This window comes from Salvelinus sp. IW2-2015, linkage group LG4p (assembly GCF_002910315.2).
Source record: "Salvelinus sp. IW2-2015 linkage group LG4p, ASM291031v2, whole genome shotgun sequence".
Lineage (NCBI taxonomy): Eukaryota > Metazoa > Chordata > Actinopteri > Salmoniformes > Salmonidae > Salvelinus > Salvelinus sp. IW2-2015.
In genome coordinates, this window is record NC_036841.1 from 6517880 (window position 1) to 6536226 (window position 18347).

Below are 18347 nucleotides of genomic sequence, written 5' to 3' on the forward strand. Positions count from 1 at the left end.
AAATTCCTCTTCTCTTCTCCCCTATTCTCCCCTCAACCCTCTTCTCCCCTTAATTCATAACCAGCCTCCCTCTTCTTCTCACCTCTTCTCCGCTCCATTCCCCTCCCCTCTATATCACCCATTTACTGCTTCCCCTTCGTCTTATCCCCTCTTCATCCCTACTCTTCTCCCCTCGCCCTCTCTCTCCCTCTCTCCATTTCCTTCTCTCCCTCCCCCTTCCTTTCCCCTTTCTCACCCATTTCTTATTCCCCTCTTCTCCCTCTGTTTCCCCTTTACTCTTCTCCCTATTCTCTCTCTACTCTTCTCCCCTTCCTTTGTCTATCCCTTTATACCCTTCTCTCCCCTTTTACGGTCTTCTACCCCTCTTTTATGTCCCTCTTCTCCCCTCTTACTCTTCTCCCCTCTTCTTATCGCTTTTTCTCCCCTCCCTCGTCTTATGCCCCTATCTCCCTCTTCTCCCACTTTCCTTCGATCCCCTTTACTCCTTTACTCTATCTCCCCCTTTGTCTTTCCCCTTATCTTCTCCCCCTCTCTTATTCCCTCTTCTCCATTTACTTTCTCTCCTCTTCTTATTCCCTCTTCTCTGCTCCCTATTCTCCCCTCCCCTCTTCTCCCTCTTTCTCCCCTCTCCCTCTAATTCTTCACCTCTTCTCCGCTCATTTCCTTCCCCTCTTCGTACCCTTTTACGCTTATCCCCCTCTTCTTATTCATTCTCCCCTTTCTTCTCCCCCGTTTTACCTCTTCTCCCTCTCCTTATTCCCCTTTCTCCATTACTTCTTCCCTCTCCTCTTCTATATTCCCTCTTCTCCCTCCCCTCTACTCCCTCCCCTCCTTCCTATTCCTTCTTCTCCCCTCCCCTTCTTTCCCCCTTTTCTCCCCATTTCTTATCCTCTCTCCCTCTCTTTCCCCTTTACTGCTTCTCCCCTATATCTCTCTCTACTCTTCTTCCCCTCCCCCTCTCTTATTTCCCTATTTATACCCTCTTCTCCCCTTTACTCTTCTCCCCTCTTCTTATTCACCTCTTCTCCCCTTACTCTTCTCCCCTCTTCTTTATTCCCTCCTTTCTCCCCTTTACTCTTTCTCCCCTCTTCTTATTCCCTTTCTCCCCTTTACCCTATCCCTCTTCTCCCCTTTACTCTTCTCCCCTTACTCTTCTCCCTCTTACTCCCCTTTTTACTATTTCCCCCCTCTTGTTATCCCTCTTTCTCCCCTTTACTCTTATTCCCCTCTTATCCTTTACTCTTTCTCCCCTATCTCCATTGTACTTCTTCTCCCCTATTCTCCCCTTCTTCTTTATTACCTTCTCTCTTCTCACCTGTATACTCTTCTCCCCTCGTTTCCTCCCCTTTCTCTTCGGCCCCTCTTCTCTATTACCTCTTCTCTTCTACCTTCTACCTCTTCCCATCTATCTCCCCTTGTACTCTTCTTCCCCTCTTCTTTCCCCTTTCTCCCTTTTCCTTCTCCCCTCTTTCTTCCCTCCCCTTCTCTTCACCCTTACGTCTCTCCGCCCCCCTCTTCTCCCCTCTTCTTATTCCCTTTTCGCCCCTTTTCTCCCCTCTCTTACTTCCCTCTTCTCCCCTCCCCTCTTCTCCCCTGTACTTCTTCTCCCATCTTCCTATTCCCTTTTCTCCCCTCCCTTCTTCTCCCTCTTCTCCCCTTTACTCTTCTCCCTCTTCTCCCCTCCCTCCTTCTACCCCTCTTCTCCCCTTTACTCTTCTCCCTCTTTCTCCCCTCCCCTCTTCTACCCTCTTCTCCCCTTTACTCTTATCCCCTCTTCTCCCTTTACTCTTCTCCCACTATTCTCCCTTTTACTCTTTCTCCCCTCTTCTCCCCTTTACTCTTCTCCCTTCTTCTCATTCCCCCTTCTCTTCTCCCCTTTTCTCCCCTTTTACTCCCCGCCCCTACTTATCCCTTTTCTCCTCTTTTCTCCCCTCCCTCTTCTTCTCCCCGCTTCTCCCCTTTACTCTTCTCCCCTTACTCTTCTCCCCTTTACTCTTTTCCCCTCTTCTTATCCCCTCTTCCCCCCTTTACTCTTTCCCCTTTTCTTATTCCCTCTTCCTCCCCTCCCTCTTCTTATTCCATCTTCTCCCCTCCCCTCTTCTCCCCTTTACTCTTCTCCCCTCTTCTCCCCTTTACTCTTCTCCCCTCTTACTATTCTCCCCTCCCCTTTTCCCCCTTTACTCTTATCCCCTCTTCTCTCCTTACCCTTCTCCCTTTACTCTTCTCCCCTCTACTCTTCTCCCCTTACCCTTTCTCCCCTTTACTCTTCTCCCCTTTTACTATTCTCCCCTCTCTCCTTTTACTTTTTTCTTTTCTCCCCTCTTCTCTTAAAATAACTATTGTATGAAGTGTAAAACTGTCACCCAGGGACTCCTAACAGGGGTACTGTGTGTGTGTGTCTGTCCACAGAAGGAAGGTTGAGATCATGCACACACACAGTCTCTTCACTCTGCTGGGGGAGAGGCTGATGCTACACACTAATACTGTATCAGTGACCATCTACAACACGCTGTACGAGGTACATTCTTCTCTGTAACTTCTGTATAACCACACACACACACACACACACACACACTTCTTCTTCAGGGATCCCTCGTAGTCGAGTTTGATTTCGGTGTGCGGTGTGGGTCTGGCTGGCCATGGGTCCGCAGATGGCTGAACAGGCCAATCCGTGACCTGCAGATCTCGTGGCAGTGAGGTCTGGGATGGTTATAGCCTCGTGCTGATAACCTCATTATCTCCGCTCCACTGTCCTGTTAGAAGCAGAGACTACCGTGCTGCATCCCAAATGACACCCTATTCCCTATTTAGTGATTGTCGGTGTTCTTCCCATCAGATCCTGACTGAGCAGGTGTGTACCCAGGTCGTCCACAAACCCCACCCTGAACCAGACTCTACAATCAAGATACAGAACCCCAGTAAGTCTGTCTGCTGTCTTACTGAATTTTATTGTAGTCAAGTCAAACTTTATTTAAAGTGCAGACTTAGCAAAGTTGTGTGTGTGTGTGTGTGTGTTCCAGTGATCCTTAAGGTAGTAGCGACTCTGTTGAAGAGCTCGTCCCCCAGCGTTGAGCTGATGGAGGTTCGACGTCTCTTCCTCTCAGACATGATCAAACTGTTCAGCAACAGCCGCGAAAACCGACGGTGAGGACACACACACACACACACACACACACACACACACACACACACACACACACACACACACACACACACACACAGTCATTCTCTAATTTACAGCTGTGTAATGACTCTTCCTAGCAGTGACAGCACTGTTTGCATCCTGTTGTCAGTATCTTCAGGCGTCAATCATAAATCGTTCACGAGATATTGATGGTATAACGGATGGCTATCATCGCCAATCTACTCGCTATTGTTGTCTAACTACTGACTATATAACAAAGCATCAGATCACTTCACTAATTTACATAATAGAAGGTGATCAGAATGAACTGTGACTGTTTCAGTGATAGAGTGGCTGGTGATCAAGTCACATTAGAACCGAGCAACGATCAGCGGGGGTACTTGAGAATATGCTGTTGGCCTACAGACCGACTTTAACTTAGACTACTGACTATGTAGCGATGGTCTCTCCTGCTGTTTGCTCTAGTGGTGAGAACCTTATTGATAATAGTCGTAACAGTATATATTATTCACGGTATATTATCTGTCTCTAGGTGTCTGCTGCAGTGTTCAGTATGGCAGGARTGGATGTTCAGTCTGGGCTATATCAACCCTAAAAACCCAGAGGAACAGAAGATGATGGAGATGGTCTATAGCCTTTTTAGGATCCTGCTCTACCATGCCATCAAGTATGAGTGGGGAGGTTGGAGGGTCTGGGTGGATACACTCTCCATCGCTCACTCCAAGGTAAGACTCAGCGGCTTMRTGCGTCCCAAATGGCACCCTATTCCCTATATAGTGCACAACTTTTGACCAGGGCCCTAGCGCAGTATGTAGGTAATAGGGCACCATTTGGGACGTAGATCATCAGCGGTGCCACCAGTCAGCTCTACGATAAAAGAGGGGAAACACTGCCCTCTGCTGTTGAGGAGGGAAACTGCACCAACAACACCTTGGATGACGAGTAGTTATTGATCATGTCTCTCCCTCTATATGGTAACCTATACGAGGCAAATATGGAGTACCTGGCTAAGATGAGCTTGATTATTAGTTATAGATGATTGATTATTGATGATGTCTGTTATACTGTTATACTGCTATACTGTAGGTAACGTACGAGGCCCATAAGGAGTACCTGGCTAAGATGTATGAGGACTACCAGCGTCAGGAGGAGGAGAACATTAAGAAGGGGAGGAAGGGTCTGGTCAGCACCATCTCAGGCCTGCAGGACCTCCAGGCCGGGGGCATCCAGGGGAACATGGAGATCAGAGAGGTAGACGACCACTCTCAGACACAGACCCCGGAGAGCGAGGCCGACTACCCCGAGACTCCTGGCCACCCCCGGGACATACTGTCGGAGGCGAAGACGGGGAAGGAGGGGGGGCTCGAGGGGACAGAGAGGACGGGGTCAGGGGTCAGAGTGGAGGTTCATGACCTGCTGGTGGACATCAAGGCTGAGAAGGTATGTTATGGTGTCTGTTTTCATAGTTTTACAACTGATTAATTTAGCAGATGCTCTTATCCAGAGCAACTTCCAGTCAGTCTATTCAACTACGTTTAGTTGGGGAAAAACACCACATATCACAGTTCTTGCAGGTAGACTCTTAAAATCAATCACTCACTCAGTCAGCTAATCAATCATCCCTCCCTCTCCCCAGGTGGAAGCCACGGAGGTGAAGCTGGAGGACCTGGACCTGTCTCCAGAGCCGCTGGGCGTGACAGTGGGTGTGGCTGGGGGTGTTGTCTCTGAGGACAGGGGCGGGGCGTTGGTCCAGGTGGACTCCCTATTGGACAACGTGTACTGTGCTGCTGTAGAGAAGCTGAGCAGCAGCGCCGCCAGCGGAGTAATGGTCCCCAACGCAACCGTCGGTGTAGCCCCCGACAACCACAACACCGGTCCCCTCATCACCCTCGCTGACGACGACAAGGACAGTCTCCCTAGCAACAGCAGCTTCCTGTTTGGCCAGGTTAGTTCATCTTTATTTTCTTCTGCTTGTGTTTTGTTATGTGCAAGTTAACTAAACAGAACTGAACTCAACAGGAAGAGCCCCTGGTCCTGCCAAGTCCTGGTTCTAACCCTGATCCAGACCCCGAGTCCCCTTTGCCCCTGGGCCACAGCCATGACCTGGGCCTGCTGGACCACATGACTGGCAGCTCTGAGCTGGGGACCGTTGGCATGGTCGGCACGGTCAGTCCTGGTGGTCCGATCAGCAGCATCCTGGAGGAGGAGAGGTTGAAGCTCCAGACCACCCTGGGTGACGTCACCTCCATGCCCAGGGAAGAGGCCTGCTCTAAGGGGTCAGAGTTCACAGAGACCAGGGTTGGAGCTAGGGCTGGAGGGTCTGGGTTGTCGGAGGCGTGCGAGCCCTTGGCTGGTGGGAAAGGTAGTGGGTCAGATGCAGTCAGGAACACCTCAGACACAGAGAGGTCAGACGAAGGAAAGGAGGTTAAGAAGATACAGACCACTGCTACTACACAGGTTAGTTAAGTTGCAAGACCTCCCTCCCTCTTGTCCTCTCTTCCTCCTCTCCTCTCTCCCACTTCCCTTTGTCCCTCCTCTCTCCCTCCTGTTAGTGAGTCTGATGCAAGGAAGGATGAGAGGAGGAGGACAGAGGACTAAAATACTATTAATAGAGTCTCTGCTGTTATGTAATGACTCATTTTAATTTACACACTGCTTTATACACTGTGAATTACAGTTTTGTGTGTGTGTGTGTGTGTCTGTGTGTGTGTGTGTGTGTCTAATGTGTGTGTGTCAGTCCCTTCATAGTCGTACAGCAGCCCAGTTAGAGCGTGACCTGCGTGTGGACCTGGGCTTCAGAGGGATGCCCATGACAGAGGAGCAGCGGCGCCAGTTCAGCCCTGGCCCTCGCACCACCATGTTCCGCATCCCAGAGTTCAAATGGTCGCCCATGCACCAGCGCCTCCTCACCGACCTGCTGTTGGCCCTGGAGACAGACGTGCACGTCTGGAGGAGGTGAGGGGACCGAGACACTGAGGACACTGTCCCTAATCACACCCTAGTCCCTATGTAGTGCACTAGTTTGTATCAAAGCCCATTGCCTCTCTGTAGTGCACTTTTTTTGACCACTTAGGGCTACCACATAGGACATGCAGTAGAATGTTACATTTGGGTCATTTAGCAGACGCTCTTATCCATAGTGACTTAGTCAGTGCATTCAACTAAGTTAGGTAAGACAACCACATATCCCATTCATTGAGAGTAAAACAAGAGTTACAGTAGATCCTGCAGCCAGGGTTTCTAACTAGCCTTACTGTGGCTGATTATTCACCACGTTTCCCTGAGCTGACCTAAAACCTGCCTTTAATCCAGTTCTCTCCTTCTCTCTCTGCCTCCCTGCAGCCATTCAACCAAATCTGTCATGGACTTTGTCAACAGCAATGAGAACATAATCTTTGTCCACAACACCATCCACCTCCTCTCTCAGATGGTAGACAACATCATCATCGCCTGTGGAGGGATCCTTCCTCTGCTCTCCGCTGCCACCTCTCCTTCTGTAAGTCATTCAGTCAGCCTCTCTGCCACCTCTCCTTCTGTAAGTCATTCAGTCAGCCTCTCTGCCACCTCTCCTTCTGTAAGTTCATTCAGTCAACCTCTCTGCCACCTCTCCTTCTGTAAGAGTCATTCAGTCAGCCTCTCTGCCACTCTCCTTCTGTAAGTCATTCAGTCAGCCTCTACTGCCACCTCTCCTTCTGTATCATCAGTCAGCCTCTCTGCCACTCTCCTTCTGTAAAGTCATTCAGTTCACCTCTCTGCCACCTCTCCTGTCTGTAAGTCATTTCAGTTCAGCCTCTCTGCCACCCTTCCTTCTGTAAAGTCATTTCGTCAGCCTCTTGCCACCTCTCCTCTCGGTAAGTCATTACGTCAGCCTCTCTGCCACCTCTCCTTCTGTAAGTCATTCAGTCAGCCCTCTCGCCACCTCTCCTCGTGTAAGTCATTCAGTCCAGGCCTCTCTGCCACCCTCTCCTTCTGTAAGTCATTCAGTCAGCCTCTCTCCACCGCCTCCTTCTGTAAGTCACAGTTCAGTCAGCTCTCTCCACCTCTCTTCTGTAAGTCATCTTCAGCCCAGCCTCCCTCTGCCACCTCTCCTTCTGTAAGTCCATCTCGTCAGCCTCTCTGCCACCTCTCCTTCTGTAAGTCATTCAGTCAATGTCAAGTCATTCAGTCAACCTCTCTGCCACCTCTCCTTCTGTAAGTCATTCAGTCATTGTCAGTCATTCAGTCAACCTCTCTGCCACCTCTCCTTCTGTAAGTCATTCAGTCATTGTCAGTCATTCAGTCAGCCTCTCTGCCACCTCCTCTTCTGTTAGTCAGTCAGCCAGTCAGTCAGTCAGTCAGCCTCTCTGTGGTGCCACACCACCATCTAGTGGTGGCTAGATAGAGCTGCATGTTTAGTTCTTAATTATTGATCAATCTCCAGGAAATAGGACTAGTTAATTGTCTTTATTGATCGTAGCCATTTTCATTTGCTCAGCTTCATTCTGCTATCTATTCAGCTAATGAGGATTTTACTTTGTCAGTTTAAGTTGGTGATTGTTTTCTCTGTGTGTTTTGTTTATGTGTTTCTATGTGCTTTAACTGCTGATTGTATCTGTTTGATTTTATCATGTGTTGTTGTTTGTTTGTGTGCATGGCCAGAGTACCCAAGTTAGTTAGTTTTATTTTCTTTCATAACGTTTATTTTCTCAGATACAATGGAACCATTTCTATTTCTGGATCTGTCCCCACTTCACCCCTCCCCTACCCCTCCCCTACCCTTTTCACCCTTCTCCTCCTCCCTGTCCCCGCTTCACCTTCTCCTCCTCCCCCTCCCCCTCCCCTGTCCCTGCTTCACCTTCTCCTCCTCCCCCTCCCCTGTCCCCGCTTCACCTTCTCCTCCTCCCCTCCCCTTCCCGCTTCACCCTTTTCCTCCTCCCCCTCCCCTGTCCCGCTTCACCCCTTCTCCTCCTCCCCTGTCCCTTCCTCCCCTGTCCCCTCTTCATCCTCCTCCTCCTCCCCTGTCCCCGCTTCACCCTCTCCTCCCCTGTCCCCTCTTCACCCTTCTCCTCCTCCCTTGTCCCCGCTTCACCCTTCTCCTCCTCCCCTGGCCCCTCTTCATCCCACCTCCCCCTCCCTGTCCCCTCTTCACCCTTCTCCTCCCCTGTCCCCTGACCCCCTGTGAGCAGGCTGAGTTGGAGAACATCGAGGCGGTCCAGGGCATGTCTTCAGAGACGGCTGTTTCCTTCCTGTCCCGTCTCATGGCCATGGTGGACGTTCTGGTGTTTGCCAGCTCACTCAACTTCTCTGAGATCGAGGCTGAGAAGAACATGTCCTCTGGAGGCCTGATGAGACAGTGTCTACGACTGGGTGTGTGTGTGTGTGTGAGCGAGCGCGCGCTCTTGTCACATACATTAACTGTCATATTAGATGATGAATGAGGTCAGGAAATGCCGGGGCCAAAATCATTTCACGATCATTTCAGTAATTCTAGTAATCCATGAAGGGATCCGCCCCTTTTTTWWAAAATGTTTGCCTAAAATGACATACCCAAATCTAACTGACTGTAGCTCAGGCCCTGAAGCAAGGATATGCATATTCTTGATACCATTTGAAAGGAAACCCTTTGAAGTTTGTGGAAATGTGAAATGAATGTAACACAATAGATTTGGTAAAAGATAATACAAAGAAAAAAAAKKCCGTTATTTTGTATTTCTTTTGTACCATCATCTTTGAAATGCAAGAGAAAGGCCATAATGTATTATTCCAGCCCAGGTGCAATTAATATTTTGGCCACTAGATGGCAGCAGTGTATGTGCACCGTTTTAGACTGATACAATGAACCATTGTATTTCTGTTCAAAATGTTGTATCGAGACTGCCTAAATATGACTKATTTGTTTATTAATAACTTTTCATGTTCAAAATTGTGCACTCTCCTCAAACAATAGCCTGGTATTCTTTCACTGTAATAGCTACTGTAAATTGGACAGTGCAGTTAGATTAACAAGAATTTAAGCTTTCTGCCAATATCAGATATGTCTATGTCCTGGTAAATGTTCTTGTTACTTACAACCTAATGCTAATCGCATTAGCCTACGTTACCTCAACTGTCCCGTGGAAGGGACACCGATCCCAAATTACTAGCTAATTCATTTTCTAAATGCACTGCAATTAGATAGTAAATGTGCTTTGGTGAGTCATGATTTTGATAAATGGTGTGTGTCTGCTGCAGTGGTTGGTACTTCAGTCAGGTAGGTTGTCTGTGTAAAGGCCAGACCTTTGAAGCTAGCTCTGAAGTCCACACTCACCACACACACACACACWCTCTCTCTCTCATTATCATCATCTGTAGTGTGAAATTTGTCTGGCTGTTGATTTCACCATGACTCTGGCCTGGCAGCTTGGAACTAACAGTGATCATATCATTAATGAGTTTCAAGATGCAGCTTCTGATACCCTGTCTGTCTGTCCTGCCAGTGTGTTGTGTAGCAGTGAGGAACTGTCTGGACGTTAGACAGAGACAGAGGGACAGAGGGACCAACAGTAAGAGCCAGGACAACCTGTATGGTACAGCATCTGCCAACAAGGTATGTCCTCACTAAACTCATAATTTAAAAATACACATCAAGTTGGTAATAATGGTACTGTGGATGGTTGGCTGAGACACCGGACATACAGAACTACAGTTGAAATCGGAAGTTTACGTACACCTTAGCCAAATACATTTAAACGCAGTTGTTCACTATTCATGACCTTTAATCCTAGTAAAAATGTCCTGTTTTAGGTCAGTTAGGATCACCACTTCATTTTAAGAATGTGAAATGTCAGAATAATAGCAGAGAGAATGATTTATTTCAGCTTTTATTTCTTTCATCACATTAGTATTTTGTAGCATTACCTTTAGATTGTTTAACTTGGGTCAAACGTTTCAGGTAGCCTTCCACAAGCTTCCCACAATAAGTTGGGTGAATTTTGGCCCATTCCTCCTGACAGAGCTGGTGTAACTGAGTCAGGTTTGTAGGCCTRGCTTTTTCAGTTCTGCCCACAAATTTCCTTTAGGATTGAGGTCAGAGCTTTTTGATGGCCACTTTAATACCTAGACTTTGTTGTCCTTAAGCCATTTTTCCACATCTTTGGAAGTATGCTTGTTGGTCATTGTCCATTTGGAAGACCCATTTGCGACCAAGCTTTAACTTCCTGACTGATGTCTTCAAACGTTGCTTCAATATATCCACATCATTTTAATTCCTCATGATGCCATCTATTTTGTGAAGTGCACCAGTCCCTCCTGCAGCAAAGCACCCACACAACATGGTGCTGCCACCCCCATGCTTCACGGTCTGTCTCTTATACACATCTAGATGTGTATAAGAGACAGGGACTGGTGTTCTTCGGCTTGCAAGCCTCCCCATTCTTCCTCCAAACATAACGATGGTCATTATGGCCAAACAGTTCTATTTTTGTTTCATCGACCAGAGGATATTTCTCCAAAAAGTATGATTTTTGTCCCCATGTGCAGTTGCAAACCGTAGTCTGGCTTTTTTATGGCGGTTTTGGAGCAGTGGCTTCTTCTTTGCTGTGCGGCCTTTCAGGTTATGTCGATATGGGACCTGTCTCTTATACACATCTAGATGTGTATAAGAGACAGGTACTGCGGCTGCGTGGTCCCATGGTGTTTATACTTGTGTACTATTGTTTGTACAGATGAATGTGGTACCTTCAGGCATTTGGAAATTGCTCCCAAGGATGAACCAGACTTGTGGAGGTCTACAATTCTTTTTCTGAGGTCTTGGCTGATTTCTTTTGATTTTCCCATGATGTCAAGCAAAGAGGCACGGAGTTTGAAGCTAGGCCTTGAAATACATCCACAGGTACACCTCCAATTGACTGAAATTATGTCAATTAGCCTATCAGAAGCTTCTAAAGCCATGACATAATTTTCTGGAATTAGTGTATGTACATTTCTGACACACTGGAATTGAGATACAGTGAAATAATCTGTCTGTAAACAATTGTTGGGAAAATTACTTGTGTCATGCACAAAGAAGATGTCCTGACCGACTTGCCAAAACTATAGTTTGTTAACAAGAAATTTGTGGAGTGGTTGAAAAACTAGTTTTAATGACTCCAACCTAAGTGTATGTAATCTTCTGACTTCAACTGTATAAGTGGGGGGTGTGTGGGAGATCATTAAGTGTGACAATGTAATATGGATGCTATGCTAACGGCTAAGTAAACAGATTGTTACACAGCCACTAAGATGTCAGACTCCCTTAGTCTCCTCACTTTAGATCTCCTACACCCCAAAAAATTCTCAGTAACCTTTCTCCCATCCAGGACCCTGACAGACTTCTACAGGACGTCGACATCAACCGTCTGAGAGCTGTCGTGTTCCGGGATGTGGTGAYTATGACTGTTTGTGTGTGCTGGTGCGTGTGTAACATGTTTGTGTGTGTTTGTGTAACATGCATATGTGTCCCCTCCAGGATGACAGTAAGCAGGCCCAGTTCTTGGCCCTAGCGGTGGTCTACTTCATCTCTGTCCTCATGGTGTCAAAGTACAGGGACATCCTGGAACCCCAAAGAGAGCCCAACAGGATGATCAGCCAATCAGCATGCAGAATTCGCCACGAGATCAACTCACCTACCAGCACAGGTGCTTACTTCTGATATCCAACTCCCTCCCCTAACCGCGCCTCTAACTCCTCCCATAACCCATCCTCTCAGCTCTATTATTCATTCATGTGATCCACTAATTGCACTGTGCAGAATTAAACATGGGAACAGGGATGGAAGCGGAGAAGGGAAGCGGGAGCAGGATGGGAAGTGGGAGAGGGGAGGGGAAGTTGGGAGCGGGGTGGGGTGTATGAAAGTTGTACAGGCAGCCCTGGTCTCTGTGGTATGAACAGTAACATCCCATTGGACACACGCTGGGAGAGAGCAAGAGCGACATAAAGAGATGGAGAGAGAGTAAAAGAAAGCGAGAGAAACAGAGAATTGCTGAGGGTTTGGGGCATTGTGAGGCTAGTTCTATTTCCAGCCGTCTGTCGTGGTTCATTAGCCAGTACATCAGCCAGGAGGGTGGGATCAGAGAGGCTGCTGGGAAGGACACTTTGCCGCCCTCATAAGTAATATCACCAGGAAGAGAGTTTCCAGCCAACTGGCATGTGGCAGATGTCTGTCTATTTGAGATGGAAGTTAGAAGAGGATGAACTAGGAAGTTAGATGGGGAGAGAATAAGCTTGTTCAACTCCCGACTGGCTGATCTACGATTCGCCTTGCATCTTGAATGACTACTCATTATTATTTGCAGATTAGTCATTCAATCCCAATTAACCCACAATGCATCACATATTTGGCGTTCTGGAACATGATCAATGTGTGTGAGCCCACCCAGTGTGTGTGTGTGTGTGTGTGTGTGTGTGTGTGTGTGTGTGTGTGTGTGTGTGTGTGTGTTCCAGAGACCCCCCTGGCATACCCTGACCACAGTAAGGCGCCCCCCACCCCTGTAGAGGAGCTCCACATAGAGAGAGGCTGTCTGCCGCACACTGACTCTGGCATTGGAGAGGAACAGGTTGCTCATCTAGATACTAGACTGTGTTCTCTTTTCTCGCTCTATTAGAATGGATTGTAGTTGTATTATAATGTGTGTTCGTGCATAAACCCAGGAAGAGTACAGGTACAAGAGTACATAAGTAAACTACCCCCCCGCCCCCCAGGTGACCAGTGTGTTAAATGGGGCAGACCTGGACCCTTCAGGACCTGGGCGAGTTGATGTCATGTCCTCCCTGCTCGGCAGCCTTTCCTCTGGGGAGAAGCATAGCCAAGAGTTCCTCTTGGAGCCGCCTGGCCTGGAGGTTCTAACGACCGCCTCCTCCATCTCCTCGATCAGCCAATCAAACATCAACGTCAGAGAGATTCTGAAGAGCCTAGTGGCTGGGCCTGTAGAGAGGGTGGAGCCTGGACCAGAGCCCCTCCCCTACCCTGATCCTGCCGTACAGAGAGAGACCCATCACCCCATGCTGCCCATGCAGTTCCACTCCTTTGACAGGTACACATGCACACACATACACACACAACCATGCAGTTCCACTCTTTGTACTGGAGGCCACTCTGTTATGCATATCTTATACATATTTGACAACTTGGGCTCAACAGGAACCTGTTGTGTTAGGGGTGGCAGGTAGCCTAGTGGTAGATCTTTTGGGCCAATAATGGAAAGGTTGCTGGTTTGAATACCCAAGCCGGCAAGGTGAAAAATCTGTCGATGTGCCCTTGAGCAAGGCACTTAACATTTACATTTTTGTCATTTAGCAGACACTCTTATCCAGAGCGACTTACAGGAGCAATTAGGGTTAAGTGCCTTGCTCAAGGACACAACGACATATTTTCACCTAGCCGGCTCAAGGATTCAAACCAGCAACCTTTTGGTTACTTGCCCTAATTTACTCCAGGGGTGCGGTACTGCTATGGCTGACCCTGTAAAACAACACATTTCACTGCACCTATGGTGAAAACACATTTATTTTAATAAGCAGTTGTGTGTAGATTAATGAGAAAAAAACTAAATGTAATCCATTTTAGAATAAGGCTGTAATMTAACAAAATGTGGAAAAAGTGAAGGTGTCTTAATGCTTTCTGAATGCACTGTATATGCTTCAAGAAAGAACTATAATGTGCATCGTTAGTCAAGCACGCTCAACATGCCACAGTTTATCCACTAAGTCCGTTTAGTTGTCAGGAGCAACATTCATGGTTTTACAGTAGCAAGCTAAACATCAGTCACATGTTAGACCTCTGGTACTGTTAGCTAAGCCCCCATGGGGAGGAGTGTGTGTGTTTACATTCCTGCAGTAGATAAGAACACAGTAATCTGTGTGCTGTCCCTGTGGTAACCTGCTGCTGACAGGAGGTCAGGGTTCACATCCCAGAATCCTTATCTTTTTGTCTGGTGAACGTTCTGAACGTTGAAAATAATTGAAGTAGATTTAGGACCAACAAACCCTGAACCATGTCAAAATAGGAAGACTGTCGGTGTGGCTGTCGGAAGGGCCTGTTTGGTGTGTGTGCCACCTGTGATGAAGGTAAAAATGGAGGATAGGTGAGATAAGGAGATGGAGGAGGGAGGAAAGGTAGAGATGGAGGAGGAGATGAAGGATCAGATGAAGGACTGCAGAGGTCCCCTGGGCCCTGATGACTGATTAAACAGAAGCGGCTTCCCATCTTACCCCTCCCCCCTCCCTCCCCACGCCCAAGCCTGTCTCCTCACCCTTCACAGCCCTAATATGCCCTGGCAGGCTGAAATGAGTTGCTAGACCTCTCTGTATTATTTTTGAAATGCTTTCACACACAGTGTCCAGGTCCCACATATACGACTCCTTCATGCTTTAATGTCATCCAGCCTCAATTTGCTGTGTCTAATTCTTCTCCACCTGCCAGCAGAATGAGCTTCTAGGCTGACTAGGCCTCAGAACGGCTGGGCTGTCAGGCCTGAGGCTGATAGGGACTGACAACATCAAAACAGTGCACAAAGAAAAGGCTCAGAGCGTTGAGAGGAGGGCTGGGGAGGGCTGAGTCCCCTGGTCTTTCTGGTTGATAGTCTCTCTGAGGTGGAGTTTTCAATTAGAGACTTCAATACCCAGGACTGGATGACCAGATGGGACCACTGCACGACTGATCTGAATACACCTTTAAATCTCCTTCTCTCCCTTTCTTTCTTTCTTTCTTTCTTTCTTTCTTTCTTTCTTTCTTTCTTTCTTTCTTTCTTTCTTTTACTTTCTCTCTCCCTCCCTCTCTCTCTCTGTAGTACAGCTCTCTCACAGTAACAGTAACACAGGGGGATGTTGTCTAGTGCTGAATGTATGATTACATTTATAATGAAGAACTGATTTAATCTGTTTGGTTTTAATTGAACAGACTATGTTAGGAAATTTAATCTTTTTAATCTATTTCCACAGCATATCTTTATGATAGAGGATGTATGTGTGTAGATAAGTGTGTGTGTGTGTGTGTGTGTGTGTGCGTCCTTACAGGATGTGTTCTGCGGTTCTCTTTCCTCTATAGTCATCTCCTCCTGTTCATTAATATTCCTCACTTTATTCACAGCAGCCCCTATTAAACACACCCATATTAATAAATGATGTCTTAGATCATCTTTGCATCTAATCAATTATTCATATAAAAGGTTCATATCAGACCGTAACCATGTCACACAGGGATAACTGCACACATTCTTATCTTAGCTTTTTCCATGTTTATTTTAAAAAGAGACAAATGTTGGAATTTGTGCTAATGTGATTGTTCATTCAACCTGTCAGTGTTTTTATTGTTTGTGTTCCTACTCCWATAAATGATTAGATAAATAACTAAATATGAACCAGGAATACCTTTTAGAAAATATATGAAATATATAGCTGGTTTTCTCAGTGATSTGCTGCTGTCAATGAGACCTCTGGTTTAGACCAAAGCAGCAGTACACAGATGTATTGAATAAATGATGCCGTCACCATCAGTACTCTTCACAGCAGATGCATATCTCAGATATTGAGATATGGACGTTTGTGTGTGTGTCATGCCGTTCATCAGAAGGGAATAAATAACTGTAGTATATCCCAGTGGTCTGAATGTATGCTCTGTGCTCTCTAAGTGGACCAGGGGAAGGTCACAAGTTTAGTCATCTAAAGACCCTGGCTCTGTCCCAAATAGCACCCCATTCCCTGTATAGTGCACTACTGTTGTACAGGGCTCTTATCAAAAGTAGTGCACTGTAAAGGGAATAGAGTGCCATTTGGGACGCACACCCTGCTGGCAGCATTTACTGCCTTCTTCCCTCGTGATGTGTTCTAGTGTCTATAAATATATAAGAGGAAATCAGAAGTGTCTTCACACAGAACAGTCTTCACACAGAACAGTCTTTTTCTATTTCCATGTACTGTATTTAATGTTTCTCTTAACTTAATGGGAGCATTACTGATGCTTGGTTCGGTCATTGCTACCCTTGCTGCGCTGTGGGTGGTGTGTGTGTTTGTGACTGTCGGTGTAGCCTGTGTCGCTGCTGCTCGTGTCGACTTCGTGTGGTGTGTGTGTGTGTGTGTGTGTGTGGTGTGTGTGTGTGTGTGTGTGTGTGTGTGTGTGTGTGTGTGTGTGTGTGTGTGTGTGTGTGTGTGTGTGTGACTCTCTCTCTGTATAGGAGTGTGGTGGTCCCAGTGAAGAAACCCCCACCAGGCAGTCTGACTGTGAACACGGTTGGACACACATCCTCCAGTAGCCTGGCAACAGGCTCCACCCCCAACATCTTTTCTGCAGCCTCCAACACCGCCAAGAGCATGATCAACACCACCGGTAGGCCTACACCCATGGGCCCTGGTCAAATGTGGGGAATAGGGTACAATTTGTGACTAAATCTTCTAGTACATCCCACATCAACCCCTATGCCCTAGTCCCACAGGCCTGGGCAACTCCAGTCCTCGGGGGTCTGATTGGTGTCACACTTTTGCTCCAGCTAACACACCCGACTCCAATATCACCTAATCATGATCTTCCATTAAAAATGCAATTAGTTTAAATCAGGTGTGTTTGCTAGGGATGGGGGGGAAGTGTGACACCAATCAGGCCCCCGAGGACTGGAGTTGCCCAGGCCTGCCCTAACACCTAGCCACTTGTGTATACTTGAAAGGAGTGGATAGGTATGAGTAATATTAGTGACAATTCCACCTAACCTACAATAGCTGAGTAACAGGAAGCTAGTACTACCATACCAATATTATTGCTTATACCTATCTGATCCTTTCTTGTCTATATGAGGTGCCTAGGGGCTAGTGAGTAAAGGGTAGGGGCTAAGTGTAGGGAGTAGGGTATAGGTGTAGGGGGTCAGGGCTAGGTGTAGGGGATTAGGGGTAAAGGGATAGTGGTTGGTTTAAGATTCAGCCCGACATACAAGCCCTCAAAAAGGATGGTACACAGGGTCTCAGACCCAAGAGGTTACTAATAACACTCTACTAATGTGTTTGGCCGGTAATGTGGTTTATTTCCAGGGAACTGTTGCTCGTTGGAGTTCGTTAGTATTTAATTTGAGTAATTACTGCAGATCTTAATAACCCAGTGGGTCTGGAATGTGTCCTTTGATGCCGGTCCAGGAATAGGAGCAGAATCTGCATCCCTAATGGCTCCCTATGTAGTGCACTAGTTTTTACCAAGGCCCGTAGGGATCTGGTCAAAAGTGGTGCACTATATAAAGAATAGGGTGCTATTTGGGACATAACCCTATTTGTTTCTCGGCTGGATGACTGAGGTTTAATGGTGGAATGTGGAAACTCATACTGTGCACCAGAGGGCACTCTCTACTGTACTATCTCCTGACAGGGCCAGGCTTCCTATACTTAAGCAATAAGGTCAGAGGAGGTGTGGTCTGTGGCCAATATACCACGGCTACGGGCTGTTCTTACACACAACACAACGCAGAGTGCCTGGACACAGCCCCTTAGCCGTGGTATATTGGCCCCGAGGTGCCTTACTGCTATTATAAACTGGTTACCAACGTAATTAGAGCAGTAAAAATACATGTTTTGTAAAACCCATGGTATACGGTCGTATAGACCATGGCTGTCATCCAATCAGCATTCAGGGCTCGAACCACCCAGTTTATAAAGTGCTATGACCTGCTGTGTGGTGGTTATGCTGTATAAAGCAGAATAATACAACCGGGTCAGGTTGAAATGCATTCAATGACCTCTGAGAAATGGTATGTCTTGTTATTTTATTATCAGTTTCATTTGTTCAGACCAAATTAGTGTAGTGTAGTCAAAGTTGTAGTGTAGTGTGCTTCCAATGGGCCCTAAACAAAAGTAGTGCACTAAATAGGGAATAGGGTTCCATTTGACTGTCCTCTCCCCTTAGGCCCTGCTCCATGCTGTTGAGCGTAGGGTCCCAGGATGCAGCAGGCCTTCGAAAGAAGCCACTTTATACAGACACCATTAGAGCTGCAACAACTATTAAATGTCCCTATCCCCTCAGCAGGAATGTGACAGATGTGTCACTGTGCTTTCAGTTAAACCCAGAGGCTCTCCTCTCTCCCCTCCTCCTGCTTCTCTATCTTTTAGTTAAACCCAGTGGCTCTCCTCTCTCCCCTCCTCCCGCTTCTATCTCTTTCAGTTAAACCCAGTGGCTCTCCTCTCTCCCCTCCTCCCGCTTCTATCTCTTTCAGTTAATCCCAGGGGCTCTCCTCTC

At 47.1% G+C, this 18347-nt stretch overlaps 1 protein-coding gene across 1 annotated transcript in view; it reads left to right on the forward strand.

Moving 5' to 3' along the window:
* The window catches only part of LOC111956864 (neurobeachin-like), a 328897-nt gene that overhangs the window by 102103 nt on the left and 208447 nt on the right, over positions 1 to 18347 (forward strand). Inside the window, 16 exon segments of the mRNA XM_070436743.1 lie at positions 2381 to 2518; positions 2837 to 2918; positions 3021 to 3144; positions 3678 to 3870; positions 4232 to 4585; positions 4782 to 5090; positions 5165 to 5602; positions 5883 to 6100; positions 6488 to 6641; positions 8311 to 8491; positions 9601 to 9710; positions 11461 to 11526; positions 11610 to 11778; positions 12584 to 12696; positions 12842 to 13173; positions 16312 to 16463. Coding sequence (XP_070292844.1) covers positions 2381 to 2518; positions 2837 to 2918; positions 3021 to 3144; positions 3678 to 3870; positions 4232 to 4585; positions 4782 to 5090; positions 5165 to 5602; positions 5883 to 6100; positions 6488 to 6641; positions 8311 to 8491; positions 9601 to 9710; positions 11461 to 11526; positions 11610 to 11778; positions 12584 to 12696; positions 12842 to 13173; positions 16312 to 16463 — 3133 coding nt within the window.